At 35.2% G+C, this 18,840-nt stretch overlaps 1 protein-coding gene across 2 annotated transcripts in view; it reads right to left on the bottom strand.

Moving 5' to 3' along the window:
• The window catches only part of LOC111040742 (probable nuclear hormone receptor HR3), a 71,956-nt gene extending 60,773 nt beyond the window's left edge, over positions 1 to 11,183 (bottom strand). Inside the window, exon 1 of one of the 2 annotated variants that reach the window (XM_022324755.1) lies at positions 9,982 to 11,183. In XM_022324755.1, coding sequence (XP_022180447.1) covers positions 9,982 to 10,000 — 19 coding nt within the window. In that variant the 5' untranslated portion in view covers positions 10,001 to 11,183. Of the gene's footprint in view, positions 1 to 5,376; positions 6,123 to 9,981 lie in introns of those variants that run through there. The other variant, XM_022324754.1, reaches the window with a different exon arrangement.
• Between the last annotated feature and the right edge of the window lie 7,657 nt (positions 11,184 to 18,840).

An 18,840-nucleotide genomic window follows, 5' to 3' on the forward strand; every position in this document is an offset into this window, starting at 1 on the left:
TGGTTTTAAAATTCTAGACTAGTATATTTTATTTCATTAATAAAACCTTTCATTAGAAAAATTAAACTTGGACAGTGGGTAAAAATGGTTATAATAGTTTGAGGAATCGAACATTTTGGGTTCTCTGTACTTCATTTAAAAATGTACAAACATTTGTTCTGATCATAGTAAATTTAAAATTTACAAAATATAGATTTTTGAATCCAGTTAATCATACAAATGCAAAACCAACCAGAAATCATGAACTGTACAAAGCTTTACATAGAATTCTGTTGGAAAAGCATCCAGCTATGCTGCATATATGCAAACCAGTTTAATAAGCTTTTGGTGTACTCCCGTAAAAATAATAATTTTAAAATCTATTTAAAGACAATATAGAGGGTTATTGAACCTGAACACGTCCTTTTTCGATAACATTACAGATTGCTGACATTATCGCTGATATATTTGACTGGCACAATGAGTGCAGAGATTCACGGACCTCACATCCGACAAGACGTCTGACACAAGATTTGAAATGAAATCCATTAAGTTCCTCTGAAGTACCTACCATAATTGTCATACAAACTAAACAAACTATCAAGATATTTAGTTAATGTAATGATATTTATCTTATTCGTGTTTATCGTGATTTTTTTTACTACAATGGTAAAATATAAAATTCTATTTGACTTTTTTAAGTCATCATTTTTTTCATTAAATTCAAATGTTGTAGATAACTTGTACTGAATATATTTATAAGACTTTTGCTGATATTGGAAATGTGATGGGAGGGATCTGTGCACCTACATGTCATCCCTTACAGCGTACGCCCCTTTCAGCACGTTGGCGGTGGTGGCGGTTTGTGCGAATTTGAGTAGGAGGCGACGGATGAGAAACACAAAACGAACGAAAGGTATGGGAGGAGGAGTGGTAAAACCTACATAATATAATATTATATATTATGAGTTATGCTCGTAGAAGGTGGTAGTGAGGAGGGTAAGTAACGGAGGGGAGGAAACGTCTTAATAGATCAACGAGGCGGGCTCCTTCCCCTCCATCGTAACGCCAAGATAGGTACCGTTGTGCCATGATGAGTGCGCGCGCGTGTTCGCTATCCCGTTACGTGACCGACCGACCGACCGACCAAAACGTCGGCTGTAGAGGTGACGTCATCCGCGGCGAGTTATAACCCGTTATGTGCGATCCTACGTACCCATAATAATAGTAATAATAATACGCGAGAAGAAGATATTTCGGCGGCGATTACCGTTATCCGCATAGCGGCGTTTTTCGGCCGTCCGTCGTTGGTAGGTATTATATTTTTTATTATTTTTTACGCGTCTCTGTTCGTGATTCGCATATTACGACGACTACCACGACCACTATACGGCGACGACGACGACGCAAATCACAGAGCGGCGCGACTTGGCCCGTCATCGGTAACGGAATATTTTTCTCATTCTTCTTCTTCTTCTCTTTCTTCTTCTACTCCTTCTCGTACTTTTCACACGCGTACCCATACACCGAGTCGATGCTCGGCGGATACTAAATTTACGGGCGACGTATGAGATTTTGGCAAACCGCGAATTGTACTCGCGACCGTTGTCCGATTATAGTACAGGTAATTGTTTATGCGATTACGACGAGTCGATACGTCCACGTAATACCACTATAGTAATAATATATAATATATTGTGTGCGTGTGAATGCGTATATTATACGATTCCCAGTTCCCACAACCACAACCAATATTCAGTGACGTTGATACAAATCAAAAGGACTTTTGCGTTTTACAAACAAAAAAATCGAATCTTCTCTTGATTATAAATGCGGACTCATTACTTGTATAAAAGAAACTTTATAATCAATTTGATTCTACCTATACGGTATAAGAATATCTTAATTCATTTAAAAAGTCTAAAATAAATGTTAATCAAAGTCGTAAATAAGCTTTAACTTTAATTTTAACTTTTTAAATTAAATATTTTATCTTAGGAACTTTTTAGTAATTTTCTAGGGGATTGCATAAACCTATGAATAATAATGGCAAAACTTGTAGCATAATATCCATTTTTAACTAAGTAGTTTTTGTTGTATACAAGCCATAAAGATAATATTATTATTTTCAAAATATTAAGACTTAGTATAGAGACTTGAAATCTTCGTTGATTATTAAGTTACTTATTGACCATCACATAGATAATCATTTTATAAAATTTGTGTTCATTTGCTTTGTTTTAGGTTGCAATGTATGATAAAATCTATTGCATACACACTTTAACCATAAGTTATAATCATAAGTGCGAATGCTGACCTGTTGCCTGGTATTACATGACAATAAGATTTTTTTGACACTAATTGTATAGACAATGAGATGAATGTTAATAATTACTATAAAATTTGTTTGGAGTTCAAATGTTATTCTCTGTTATGTGGCTTATTAATTATTATAAATTTATAACTTATAAGTGTGATAGGTATAATGGAATATGGATTAAAGTTTGTGCATTAGACTATAAACAATCCCAAAGTTCTTAGCTGATCGACTTCGTTTTACGTTGTTAAAGTGTATATAAGGTCTTTAAAGTTAAGTTAATAGGTATTTTTTTCTGTAAAACAATTATTAACACAGTTATATAAGCTTAATACATTGCAGGTTGTGTTTCAGGTAAGTAATTTAACGTTTTCTCATGGAGTAAATTAAAAAATATATATCATATATGTATTGTATAATAATAATAATATGTTAGTTTTCATAATTTTGCGTACCAATCGATAACCACGCAATGGTAACCGGTAACGAAGTAATATCATAGGTAAGTAGGTATATGTATATGTGGCAACACGATAATATCGCATTCATAATTAATGCATTACAATATAATATACATGTAATATTATGTATATGTACCTACACACAGTGTTGGATTGTGCGAGTTATTATAAAATATTGCACGCACCTGCCGCCCGAGACCACACGGCTGCATGTCATTATTATACACGAAGACAGCGATTGTTGTTTTTTTCCTGTATTTTTTTTAAGTCCCGTTAATCGTCGACTTCGTGCGCTGCGCTGTTTTGCGTATCTCTAAAATATACACGCGCAGGCGTATTCCTGCGAGCGGGGGTCCGAATCGAATTATGGGACGAGTGCAGCGTTAAAAATATACATTCAAATACCTCCGGTCATCATTAACGAGCTAAATTGTTATTTTTCATCCGTAACTTTCAACCTGCACACTTAATGCGTTACGTTTGAGATGAGTTAATAATATATGTATTAACAGTTTATGATTATAACTGATGCAATGATGAGTTGATTTTAATCAAGACTATTCTGGTCAAATCAAGTATAATAATAAGTCAAATATTGTATGTAGTAAATTAATAAGTTTTGCGCAATATATTTTAATTATTGACCGAATGTTATTTTTGAAATTAAGCTAAACTGTCTATAACTTAATTTCATATTTTGTTGGTAAAACGTTACCGTTTGAGCATTAAACCCTTGAGCTCACAGAGTTAAAATGAGGCGTAATATGTATTAAAAATAATTCATCAGAGTACAGGGACTAAATATGGCCATTGACCAACCGTAATCTCTGACAAAAATAAATCAAACCATATTGTTTTTATATACGAAATAATATCTCTCGTAATATCTATACACCCACCACCCATGGGTAGTATCATAGGTATAGCTACCAAGTCCCTAAAATGTATTATAAGTTATCACCAAATGATAAGTATACATATTATACGCTTATCCATAAAACTGCCATAAACATATTATTTAGTCTGTTAGTCACTACAAGCCTACAAAGTAGATGATATTTTAGGTGGATTTCATTTGGTGGGCGAGTCCATATAGTTTTGTTTCTATTTTCAATTGATTAACCAATTTAATAGGAACCGAGACACTATCGTTTTATATTATATCACGGACATTGCGGTTCCATAATGTACTGGAGTAAAGTAATAAGAAAAACTTAAAAGTTTACTACTTTCGTATCTCGTTTACATAATATTACATGGCCATATACCTATATATGATTATGCTTTATAATACACAGCAACCACTGGCCAGCGTTTATATGTCATGTTTTTACTGCCCCGGGAAAACGGGAACATCGGGTAGTCGTAATACTTATATGTATTTTAGTATTTATGCATGGGTGCATAATGCATATATATAGCACATGCGCGTGAACGAATGATGGTTTATGCATGTATAGATTACAGACGTTGGGTGGCGTCGAGAGGTCTGCGGGGTGCGGTAAAAAATATTGTATCTATATTATATTCAGACCTTATTCTAGGACAGTTCCATTGCACAGAGTTGGAGGTTTGTGTCTGATATATGCTTTGATGGTCGAGGACTGAGAAGAGGAACATTTAAAACACCAATAGTTATATATGTGATACCTACTGATGTATTTGGTCTTTTTTAAAATTAAATTGTATACGAGAACGTTGCAGGAATCGAAAAGAAGAAATGACGATGATATATTTTTATTCTAACCTCTCGTATTACTCGAGTGTTTTCTAGGTAGGTAAATACCTAAAGTAAATAGTAATAAATACTACTATTTACTGGCCGATTATTTGTGTTCTGTATGTGCTACTCCTTCGTTACCATCATGATCCATGATTATATATTGCAGTATATTACAAAACTTTGGAAGCCGCCGACGATGGCGATGGCGTTTGTAACTTTATGGCTGTCCACACAAACCTACACATGGGTATTACGTAAGCACGGTCGATAACGATAACACTGTCGTATGTATGTGTATAATAACACGAGCACACACACACACATTAAGGAAAGAAAAACATCAAAACCGTGCGACGTACTTGTATAATATATTATATATTATGTTGGGACCAAGCGTCACGTATATATATATATATATATATATATAATATATAATATACATATACCGTATTGTATTATGCGGATCGGCGCACGCCTTTTCGGCCAGCGCACCACCGATCGATCCGAGGACGAGCGAACGCGCGCGGCAGGGCGGTGTTGACGATGCCCGTTCGCATCCCTCTGTCAACAACACCGCTCCCCCGCACCGCATAACGCGTACACCGGTCACTCGAATATCCGCCGACACACACTCGCGCGCGCGCATGAGCGCTCATCCGATTGGCTGTATTTTTACGACGTTTGTCGCTGTCGTCGTTACGGTATTATAATATTATATAATATTATGAGCAATCAAATTAACATTATTACTATTACTGTATACGCAATGGGCAACGTAGCATCATCAACATAATAATATATAAACACGTCGTGTATGCAAATTATAACCAAATTCTACTGCAGAGAATATCGATATAGATATAACGGTCACATCGTGTTTACGCTATGATTTTTACCTGTGCTGATGGGTATCGCGGGCGGCGGTCCGGGGAGCTGTGCAGACGTGGCCACGGCCGTCGGTGGCTGTTGTTGCGGCGGCGGCGGAGATGGCGAAAACAGCCGCGAACAGATGGGCACGGCCGCCGGAACGGGCAGTAAACCCGGATCGTCTGCTATGGCAGCGGCGGCGGTCTCTTCGGCAGCAGCGACATCTTCTTCTGTCGACGTCTCCGCGTCGGCCTCCTGTTTGGGTTGCACGATAACGACAACACTGGCTGGTGCCGGGTGGCCAGTGGCCACCGCGATGGTCGACTTCTTCCTCATGGTGTCGCTCTACCCCGCAGCTGGGCCGGCGGCCGTGCCTCTGGCGGCGTGCATCTTGTGAAAATCACTTCATGATATTCCACGCCGCAGCTGACCGGCTCTGTTTCGATATTATATTTACTCGGTGCGTTAATAACTGTAAACGAGTTGTACGTGATATAAAATTACTATAACAACAATATCGTTAGCAGCGAGGACGGAGACGACTACGCGATATCGGAACCGGCAGTTTTGCAATCCGTATTCAGTGAAGTATTCGGTAGCGCGATCACAATACTGTAATAATATCGTATATAGGTATAAATACGTGTGTTGATGTACTTATTATAGAGTCACGGGCGCCGCACTGAACGGACGCGGCCACGGAAAGAACAAACGGCGGCGGTTGCGAGACAGGCCGTCGTCGCAGTCGCCGTCGTAGTCGTCGCCGTCGTCGTCGTCGAGATGCGCGTAGGGCCGTGAACGTAGTGCGTGTGCGTGCTCGGTGCGTCGGCGTAGGCCTGGTTTATCGAGCGCCGGTCGCCGCCGCCACAAAGGCCGCCCGGGCCGATGGATATGCGGTGCTTGTACGGCGGAAGGTACCCGGGGACGCGTAGCACGTGGAGTGGTGGGAGGTGTAGAAAAAGCTCGTGTTTCCGCGATGGGACCGGCTTTTTCACTTGTCCTCATCCTCGTCCTTGGCACGGTGTGTCCGTGTTTGTGCTTTCGTAGTGTGTGTTTCCGATTTTTTCCCACCCCGTCGCCGCCCGGTGACATCGCGACGTTTCGAAGACATTTCCTAAACCCCGACTGCATGTGCCACCAGAACCGGTGAACGAGAACGAAAGTATGTACGCACTACCCCTACAATCTAACACCCCACGTCACAGGTGCTATAATTGAGAATTTTTTATACATATACTCGTATTACTATATATTTTTTTACTATAGGTCCTTGGTGCCTGGTGGTGAGATGAGATACATCGTATAATTATGTATTTATTTATTTTTGAATACTGAACAAGCGCAATTATACATCATATCATATGAAGTCAAAACACATTTATATAAAATTGCATAGAAATATAAATCTCAAATAAATAACATTTTATAAAACACATACAGTTATGCTAACTACACAAAAAAAACTGAAAAATAATAGTAATGGGTTTTCGTTGGCCAGTTTCATTATTTTAACAATAGAGCGATTGATATACTTGCTAATAAGAACACCGAATGGGAAAAGGTTTTTAAACCCTTAAGTTAATTCTATGCAATAGGCCAGTGAACATCAACTTCTCCATTTAGTTGTTCAACATACGTTTAGTGAGAAACATCAAGCACTCATCAAACCTCTTTTTCTCCTATCACATGTGATGGACAAACTGAGAAGTTAAAGCACATGTGCATAATCATGAGGTGTGCATCATAAACGTCGTAGGTATGAAATAAAGGCGAAAAATTGCACTGCACACTTTCAAGTTGACGGCCATTACTATTTAGTGTGTTTGGGTCTTAGATAACCATGTCATATTTCATAACGGACAAGACAAATGAAAAGTATAAAGTCTTCAAAGAACGGAAAGCTTGAATTGAGCTCAATAAATCTAAGAAGTTTTAAGGCGTTGCGTGTAGCCTTTTCAATGTGGGTCTGAAAATGTAGTGACCGATCAAAATTAATACCAATATGACTCCAACCTAGTCACCTGAAGACTGTTAACTGCAGTAAAGTATTATTATTAATAAAGTATTCAAACAAGATATAGTGTAGTAAGCACCAATGTATAAGATCTAAAAAGACATTACGCAATATGTATATTTTATACGTATTGTTATTACTTTTTATACATACTATTCATACTGAAGCGTACCATAAATTAAACTATTATGTTAAAGGTTCTCGTTTTCGAAAAGCCATTTATTCGACGTGTAATATACGAGTATAAACTATAAGTTAATATGGCCATGTATTATAATACGCTCAAACATCCGTTTTGTAAATACTCAATATTGGGGACATATTATAATAGGGACGAAGACGATTGACATTGATGAATATAATCACATATTTTATGATTACAATGAATCCATTAATTTAATTTGGTTATTATTTGTATTATTAGTATTCGAATAAAGTTATTGGATAAATATTAAATTCTGCAAAAATTTATAAAAAAAAATGAATGCAGAAAAAGTCCTTTCCAAATAAATTGACATCATTATAAAGGCGTTTCACCGTAATGGACATGGATATATTGGACATTTGTGTACAAATGTACACGGTTAACTATGATACACTGATATAGAATATGTGTATCATCATATCAGCTGTACACTTCAAAAACAGGAAATATTATCTATGAACATTACAAAATTGACGTATCTTAATGGACACATCGATCACATATGAGCACCGTTAAAATGATTGTACAAACATATTTGGTGACACCAAACCTAATTGGTGTATATTACTATTAATTATTACCTATATTACACTAATAACAATATTGTTGACTACAAGTTCCATACGGATAGGTATATGTTATTTGCGAAAAACGAGAGTGTCACTTTATATATTATACAAAAAATGTTTGAAATAATGGTTAATATAATATGAACTTAGCTATACATCATGGAGGTTAGTATAATACAATGTATAGTAAAATGTTGATATTTCAAATATCCAAAAACAAGCGTAAACATTTTAGCGGAGTGTTTCTATATATAGGTAATTACTATCTAGAACCTACATTATAATAAATTACACACACTTCTACATATATAATTGAACTATTTCACAACTGTGTCTGATAATTGGAAATCATTAATAAGGTACATTTTCTCAAAATGTTTTATGAATCGCTCCAAAACTCCCAACATATACTAGAATGACTTTACTGTATTTGAGTAACTGAATAAAAATTATATTCTATAATATACATAATATGTGCACGAATACACAGTTCTTACAAGTATAAAAAGTAAAATTAAAATCATGTTCTTTTAATAATAATAATTGAATAATGACAGACAACTACTGTAAACATAATTTGTTCGTCCATCATTATTCATTACGCACATTGTTAACGCGATTTTTTTTCCTAAATCGATTTTTTCTTTTACAATTATATCATTCGATGCCTAATTATTTATTACTTGCTAATCGCCAACCAAACATCCGTTGCACATACAAACTCAATATAATTCATACATAACGACCGTCATGTGCGCGTAATGGCATATTATAATATTACAACAAAGTTTTGGTATTAGCTTTTATCGATCAATTACGATGAACCTATAATTATACATAGGTATAATACCTATTCGTTATAGGCATCATATGTATACTATACTTATCTAATTTTTTAATATACTTTCGTGCTCTATACAACATAACAATGTTGTGTCCACCCGCATAACGCATACACCGCGATGATGATAATGTAATAAAATTGAAATCGTTAAAAATTAAACACATTTTTAAATACCTATAATGGATGTACATAATATAGGTGTTAGTGTGCGAAGACGGCAGTAGCGTGCGCGTGGTGCGCATAGTGAATATTTTTTTTCTGCGCTTGCATTGTCTAAATCGTCTACCAAGCGAAATTCCGCAAAATTTCGGAAACGCGAGCGCCCATGTATATGCTAGTATAATAGGTATGATATACGAATTAATTTTTTTGCCGGTCCCCGCTCGACACATCAGCAAAATGACACATAGTACATGGTCATCACATAACTACGCGTGCCCGTGTTGTTCGGTATATACGAATATAATAATATAAAATTATTATATCGTCATATCGCAGAATATCATTTACACTTGGAGTGTGCGAGTGTGTGCGTGTTGTGTATGACGACGACGACGACGACGACGCCGAAGACTATAATAATAATAATAATAATAATATTCGAAATAATGTGGAAAAATGTTCGCGTGCTGCTGCCGTATAGGTCGTCGTACCCGATGGAAATAATAAAAAAACAATAACAATAATGGTACGATGGTAAAAAATGTTCGTCGGTGACGGCTGCAAAAGTGCCGACGTCGATAGAAAATCGATTAAAATGCCCAAACACTGGAAACCCACGACCGGACTTCAAGGCTGACATCATCGGTTTTAAGAACCATTTCAGGCGCAATGTTTATAATAATAATAATAATAATAATATGTAATAGGTATTATAAGTATGATAATGATATGTTTGAGTCAATCGATATTGATGTATAAATGATATCGATGGCTCCAAAGTAAAATGCTTAGCAATATTTTAATAATCGATATGATATTATAAAAGTCGTTGAAGCTTACCTCTGATTGTGCTCGGCATCGTTGCGGCCGTTGGTCGGTGGTCACGACGACAATGATGGTCTTCTGGTGCTCACCACAACAGTGGTTCTTATACAATACAGCTCTCGCGCCGCGAAGGACGGTGCGACGGTGTTCGATTACAGTCGTCGTGCGACTGCGTAAATCGCACGGCAAATATTATCAAAACGGCGGTATATTATTTTAAAATAATAACATATGATATCACAATGGATATTATATTGTATTTGATTTGAAATATTACGTTAAAAAACAAACCGGACGCGATGGATATGCATTTAAATGGTATACAATAATTCGTGGAACGACGACGATGGACGGTAGTGAAATACGTATTATTATTATTATTATAAATATAAACGTCGTTACGTTATAGTGTCGTCGGTTGAATTCAAAAAAAATGTTCAATAAAGAATGAAAACAAATTGAATTAGAGAATGAATCAAAAAAACTTTCGTCAGCTAATGCAGTGGCAACGAGTTGTCCGCCGACCGGGCTCTGCAGCTGCAGACGACGTCGGGATCCCGCTCGCGGGCGGTTTGCTGGGTGCCGGAGGCCTTGTCCCGCCGAAGCGGTTGTTGTAGTAGTAGTTGTTGTTGTTGTTGTTGGTGCTAGTGGCGTCCGTGGTGCCCGTGACTAGACGTCTGGCAGACATGGCTGCTGGGGCGAGATTTTCGCTCCGCCGTTGTTGTACATTTAAAACGGTAGGCGTGCAAACGGTTTTCGGATCGAAAAAAAAACTGAAAATCACCAACCGACGTTCGGACTTAGGGTTTGCGATATTATTATGACACACTGTGCGTCATATACGGCAATATAATATTGTACCTATATTATTATTATTATTATTATTATTATTATTATGTCCAGCGACGACACAGAAATATTTAATACAAACGTACGATAATAATATGAAATACCCGCAGTTGTGGGTGCGACAGAGGTGCAGACGCAAGTGTTCGAAATTCGCGACGGTACGCGGACGACCCGATGGTGTTTTGTCGTACCCGAACACGGCAGTTAAAGTTGTACCGCGTAGGACCGGTTCTGTGCGCGATTCGCGGATGTCACTGGCGTGGTACTATTGTGATGGTGATGACGACGGTAATAGTAGTAGTTTGCGGACTGCGGCGACTCGCAAATTTTCGACTACAAACCGCGACGACTGCTGAGGACCACGGCAGACATTGAACTTGAAACCCGAGGCGGACTACGACGGCCGCCGCGACGGGTTTCCCCCACCAGGAGAAAACCGTTTTCTTGCAGACCGGCCGCGTAGGCCATCCATCCGTCCGGGGGACGAGCGCGCGGTCGACGGTAAGAGCCCCCCGACCGCCCACCACCGATCGGTCGGGCGAAAAAACGGCGAATTATATACCGTAAAAATGGAAAATAATATCGTTATTATCATAGCGGTATATCATCATTAATTTCAGTGCATTACGGCAGCGGCGTTATAATAATATAATAATAATATAATACACGCACCTACATAACTGCTGCAGGTAGGACATTAGGCATAATATAATATTATACAAACGGCCGCATTATCTTATGTAGCTGTGTTGCTGTTGTTGTTGTTGTTGTTGTTGTTGTTGTTGTTGTTGTTGTTGCTGTAAAGTCGGTCATCAGAGCTTGGGCACATGGCGCGCGATTAATATTACAATTATTCCACTCTTGTACGCATCTTTGTTCTCAAATATCATCGTACGCGGTAGGGGACGCGCCAATTGTGCCTACGTCATAATAATATTATCGCAGTCTAAACTTACGATCGACGATGACTCTAATATTGTGTTTTAATTCGCAATAGGTAGGAAGTTAGCGTGGGCGTAACTAGGATTCAATAATTACAACTTACAGGTGCTACATAGTCCTAGAAAAACCCAAGTTTGAAATAAATCGGAGGGGCAAAGCCCCTCCATTCTACCATCACGAGCATCACCAGAGATTACTGCTTAGTAGGCACAGTGAATTCTACGTTAAATCAAAGTTAAAAATAAATCATAAAGTAAAATCATCTTCTCCTCGTCGATAAAAATAAAACGTAAGCAATAATATTAGAATGATACATTGTGTCTTGTATACACCTAAATTTGTTTGTAAAATATCACTATCGATAATCTTATTAGATAATTATCTTTCTATATACTTTATTAAAGGCAGATCATTGAATCTGTTTTAGCTCACAGTCGACCTGATGTATGTTTTGATTCTCCTCATACGTAGACTCATGTGCATGGTACATTGACGATATTAATACCTATTATAACATTATAATTAGGTAACTAATAAATAATTATTTTCACACTTTAAACACATGACAGTTTTGGTTTTTTGCAAGAGGGTCCAAAAAATAAAAACGTTTGGGTTGGCTAAGTCCCTAGCCACCTCTAGATATGCCGATTCGGTCGGTGACGAACGCCGACTCTATTTGCGTTTTTTAGCTGGTATACGAAGGTTGTACCAATATTACTGCTTGACCCGCGATCGACGTAAACTTCACGTCGTGTGACCCGTCCCTTCGACTATCGCGCGACAAATATGTGTGCTTAAGTACGCTGACAAACGATCATAAACATCTCATGTCATAAAACGCAAGCTGCCCCGGTGATATTATATAATTGTCGACACACACGACGACGACCATAATAATAATAATAATATTAATGATATACGCAATTATTATTATTATTATTTTTTTTTTACTATTATAGATAATAGGTAATGCCCGTGACCCATCGCCGTCGAGCTGTATAATATATTATTTTAAGACTCGCGGCGGCGGACCGCGCAACAACCGTTGTTTTTACCGGTTGCCGCCGCGGCGCGTAGAGGCCAACGGCGGCGACTACGACTGCTACGACTACGACGACGACGACGACGACGACGACGACGACGACGACGAGGGGGGACCAACGGTAACTCGCCCGCGTGTACCGTTATTACGGTTGTGCGGAGGTTTTCTCATCGGCGGCGACCAAGCGAGAAGAAGACGGCGGCGGCGGCGGCGGAGGCAAGAGGAGGAGCACGATGAAGAGTACATAATATGTATGATATTATGCTCGTCGCATGGCAAGTAAAATCGCGCAGGTGTAATATTATTATTGCGACGAGTGTGTCCGGCATATACTCGGGTGTGTGCGCCGCGTATACCCGGGTGTGTGTGCGCGCGGGCCCGCGCTCGCAATCACGACGGTTATATTATACCCACCCATAATTCATAGTATTATTATTATTACGGTTTTTGGGGAGAACGACGCCGGCTGCGATCGCATGCGTGCGCGCGTTAAAATATACCATACACATCACATTATTATCACTGACTTATCGGCTGAAACGAAATAAATTACTATCGATTTTTCCGTGGAATGCAGTAGTAGGTTAATGCAGGCATCATTTAGGGTGTGTAATATTATTTGTATGACAACACAGCGGACGTTTGTCATATCGTTCTGCGGTCTCCTCTGAATTGTGAAAACCGCCAAAGTGCAGGTTACGTTTATGGTGGATACCGCGGCAAAGTGCAGGTTACAGACGCGCTGCACTATAGTGAAAATCGTGAATATAATATGTTGTGTGTAATACATTTTGTATTCGTACGTATTATATACATATAGCGAAATGAAAACCCACATAACAGTATTTTTCGATCGAGTAAAGTGAAAAAAAAAATAGCTTTCAAGTACGGAACTAAAGTTTGTGAGATTATTGCTGTCTGCTGACTCGATTTTATACCATTTCTATATGTTTATTCGTACAACAAATGTTGTCATTACATAAGCGCCAAAGGTATTAAAAAGAAATATTAATATTTTAAATGTTTCAAAGTCGGCAATAGTTCATACTTAATATAAATTATATCATAATCGTAAAAATAAAACTCCTTTATTCGTATTATTTGGGGTGTATAATATTGTTTATAACTATACAACGGCCGTTTATTATATATTATATTGTTTTGTGGTTTCCTCCGAAATGTGAAAACCGCAAAACTTCCGGTTACGTTTATGGTAATCATTGGTAGATACTGCGGCCGAGTGCAGATTCCAGACACTACACTCATGAAAATTACGTACGATATAGGGACACTCGGGTATTTATGTTATATGTAATAATTATATTGTATTCGAACATAATAATTATAGCAAATAGAAGATTCACATAATAATATTTTTTTTTTGTTTTCAATCGAGTTCACGAAAAAAGGAATATTGAATCAAAGTTTGCTAGATTATTGCTAACCGATTTTATACCATGTTCAGCGTGGTATAAAAATGATTATATTCTCTTTGGGAGTGGTTTTTAAATTAGTGTTAAGGAAAAACGAGATTGTCATTTTTTTGAGCATCATATCTTCCCATGTCCCGACAGATATATATGACATAAGCACAAAAGTTATAAAAATACACATTATTTAGGCCACAATTAGTACAGGACATAAACACCAATATAAAATCATATCTTATAAGGACATAGGTGCCAAAGATATTAAAAAGAAATATGATTTTGCACCGATATAAATATTTTGTTTACTTCAAAATATTCAAAATTCTCAATAATCCATAATATATTATTATTACAGTAAAAATCTATATTTTTGTTCATTAAATATATGCATACCATGCCTTTCTTCGTAATTGTTTTGTAAAATTAATTATCCCTTCGGAATAGATTGCTACTTAGGTAGGCACTTACAATCACTTTCCCATTAAATCTGTTGAAGGTATACTCAGCACAATATTAACAATTTTAATGAAGAAGTTTAAGATGCAAAAAAAGGTCTTCGATATACCATTACCAACATTAAGTTTCAGACTATAACCTTAGTATACATAAGAAAGATGTGTTAATGATCAACAAATTGATACTTTTCAGTTATATCGACTAGGTACCTACGTATAATTACACAATATGTATATTTCTATATTAAAAGTTATGCAGGTGTTTCCTTAAAAATGGAATGTAACATTCTCACATCTGATAATTAATTTCACTGCACGGTATCTAAGTGTGTTCAAGTGCAAGATTATTTGTATATTATTTTTTCATTTTTTGTGAATTATAAAGAAATTTAAATCTGGGATTTACCTACAAACGAGAAAGGTGCCGTGACATTATTTATGAAGAAAACAGTTTTTTTTTCACAGAAGAAACGAATGTTTGGTCGCAAAGCAAAATTGTATTCCGCAAAACAAATTTTTGGAAAATGTAATTTTAAATCCTGCCAAAAAAAGGTACATATTCGTGTTGAGAATTGGTTTGTTGGCAGTAGTATTTTCTTTGTGACTTGCGTATGCATTGCGCTTTTTGTATTGTTGGGCAGAGGAACCGACTCCTGTAAAATGGTGTCAAAAGCAATTAAATATTTGTGTTGATATTACAGTAGACTGGAATAATTATAATTCAAATTTGTTTGACAATCGTCGGAGTCACGATAACCAAAAAAGTATACCAACATATTTTCATTTTCAATATTTTTATTTATTTAAAAAAATTTATATGTATAAATAAATATATTAATGCTGTGTTGCATCAACAATCACTATGCACATTTAATGAATCAATAGAGAGCTAATGGTCCCTTAAACATTATGATTTAGTGGCCCATGATCCGTCCATTAAAATATTATATTGAACCATAAAATTAATAAATTATTCATGCAACCTGGCATAAATATATTTACTTAATATATTTTTTATTATTGGTTTTCAATAAAGACAAGAATCGCCCACCACGAAAACAATAAAACTGTTTTTTTGCAATTTAATTAAAACTTGAGAGTATACCCTGGGGCCTATGGGAACACCACTGCCTACAATACGCACTGTGACACTTTATCGTATTCCGATAATTTTTCATTCATTTGTCGATTAAGATTATACGTTTGGCGTTTTTGAACGACACATTTCTAAATTTAATATCTGGAATGAAGAATACAGGTATATAATATCTGGAATGTTGGCACGTTTGTACGATTTAATTAATTTTTTCTCCTGTTGTTTTGGCGCTCATGTCTTCCACCACCAGTCCCGGACCAACTTCAAATAGAACGCCTTTTGTCCAGTTTTTAGAAAAAAGTCATATTTTAATTTTGTAATTTCCAAAAGTGCGTAAAACAAAAAACCTGTACACAAAACTATTAATACAAAACAAGATTTTTTCAGTTTTATATACAGTTTTTGAATCCAAAGTTATTTGTTTTAATTTTATAAACAGCAGTTTTTGTATATAACACGAATGTCTTGTGCCGACGAACAATATTATTATCAGAAATAAGCATGGCAGCATGGAACACGTCATATTGGCAATACGCACACTGTAAATTATTATGACTCGTATGCTACGATTCATCCACAAGCAAGCATTTGTCCCAAAAATATCTTTACAATTATATGTAAAAATTACTTAACAATTTTTGATGGTCTATTTTTTTTGAGTTAATTCAACACGTTTTGTTTTTTTCTTAAATCACCTTAGGTCATCTTTACAGAAATGTTTTTACAATGATGAAAAATCGGGAAACTCACTCTGCTGCATTGAAGTTATCAACATGGTGGCACAAATACAAAATTGTATTTTTGTAGTGGAGAGGGCTGTAGCCCTCATATTTGTTCTTTAATAATCTTATGGATATTTCCTCTACAGTCTTCGACTAAGTTGGTTTATTTTCAAATAGAAATTTTTCTTCAATTTATCAATTATTTAGTTTTAAAGTTAAAATCACCTTAATAATTTACAGTATAAAGATTGTTGCTACAGGACATTTCTTAAATGGTACAACTGAAAAAGTAAAGATTTTCAAAATTTGAGAAACAGACTTGTATTATACGTATAGAAATATAGTTCTAAGGATATTTACATTGATATTTTAAACTTATTTTTCCGATTATAATAAGGTAGGTAGGTGGATCTAATTTTTTCAAATACAAATCATATATATATATATTAATAATTAAATAATTTTTTTAATATTAGTATAACTGTCATTAAATTATAAGTCAATATCGTCATATTACTCACACCGTATAATAGTGTGAATAGTGTAAATTGCTTAAACTAATCTAAATAGTTTGAGAATGTCATTATGCGTAAAGTAAATAATTATACATACGGAGAAACGAAAAGTTCCGAGTAGGTACTACGAATAATATTTTTTAAATTACAACAAAATAACAAAAATTGAACGAGGGTAAATCGTAATTAAACATATTTCTCAAAACGTCCAATGTTATCAACTTCAAACGTTAATAAAATATTTATGTGACTTAATGCTAAAATTTTTGTTTCAAATATGAGTAAAATAAACTTATCAGGAATCTTGTATTAAATTCTCAAACCTTAGATGTTAAAATAATAAATTGTATGCATTTTTAACTGTACTATAATATGCACATTTTTGTGATTTTAATGAATTTCATAAAAATTTGATCTCCAAATGCTTATAAAAATGGGACTATATAATATTTTCAATGGTTTTTAAATGGGGTATGAAAAAGTTACGAGAAAACTTGAATTTAAATTTTCATTACTTTTACTCACATACAAAAGTTTTATCATACACAAATTTAAAATAAACTAAAATAAGTCAACATTTTCAAATACTAATAAATTAATAAATAGCGCAAAACGAAATCTATAGATATTTTAAAATTGATAAATTATGTTTGGTAAATGTCAATATAAATATTTGGTTAAAATGTCAACTTTCAAGTTGCAGTTATTCTTTTTTAAACTGCAACAAAAAAACCACACCGAGTTTTTCGAAAACTAATTTTAATTTTAATTTTTTTTCTAATAATTTAGAAAATTACACCTAATTTTTAATCCCCTCCCCCACTCTCAACAAAAAGTATCAACTTTATCTAATAAATCCAATTTGCTACCACGAAACCTTGATCTGCCGTCTAAGTTAGAGAACGGAATAATTTTTCCTACCATATAACATTAAAAAATAACACACATTATTGTAAAACTAATAGGTACATTTATTGATCAGCTCATAATCTAGAATTCATAGTTGCAATAAGATATTGTGGATACGTTTCCGCATTATTATTTTCCGTTTTATTTGATTTCACGCAACTGCAGGAAGAGAACTCGTTAAACTCAACGATTAAATACAAGTCGGAACTTATATTATATAACAAGTATATTAATTATTAATATCTTCGAAAAACTATATGAAGATGTATTATATTTGATGTCACTATACGTAATAAGTCTCTGTCTTGTAGTAGAAGATATTCTGCGAAATAAGTATCAGCTTAGAAAAAAATAGTAACGGAGTTTGCTTTGTTTCCTGTAATAGAAGAAATGAAAAACATTTTTACTCTTGCATTTTTTTTCTACCAAACATATTTTTATTTTATCGAGTATTGATACAATTATCGATATTTAATTGTTCTAAACTAATAATTGTATTCATATCCCAAACAATTAAATGCACTGTCGTTGATTTTCTATGGTTCATGTTAATTTTTTTACTGAAATTAATTTCAATTATATTATATTTATTATTTATTGAACTATCGAATCACGTTAACCTAAGGGACGATAATTAAAATTTACACTTGTGTATCCTGCACATGTCGCTTAGTTTAAATCCATACCAATTAATTAGTTTAAAGGTGAAACGTTAGGTCACAGATTTTAAAAGTTATATTTTTCCGTAACTAAACTTTAGGTTATATAATATTAGTGATATACAACTAACACAACAATCAATGAGCTAAGTTTTATAACTTTTTTAATATTATAATGTAAATGTCACGTAAGCTTAACGAGTTTTCTATTTATCTTGACAACTGCAGACAAGGTCTCTTTACAACTTATTTTAA

The sequence above is a fragment of the Myzus persicae genome, unplaced genomic scaffold (assembly GCF_001856785.1).
Source record: "Myzus persicae strain clone G006 unplaced genomic scaffold, MPER_G0061.0, whole genome shotgun sequence".
Taxonomy (NCBI): Eukaryota; Metazoa; Arthropoda; class Insecta; order Hemiptera; family Aphididae; genus Myzus; species Myzus persicae.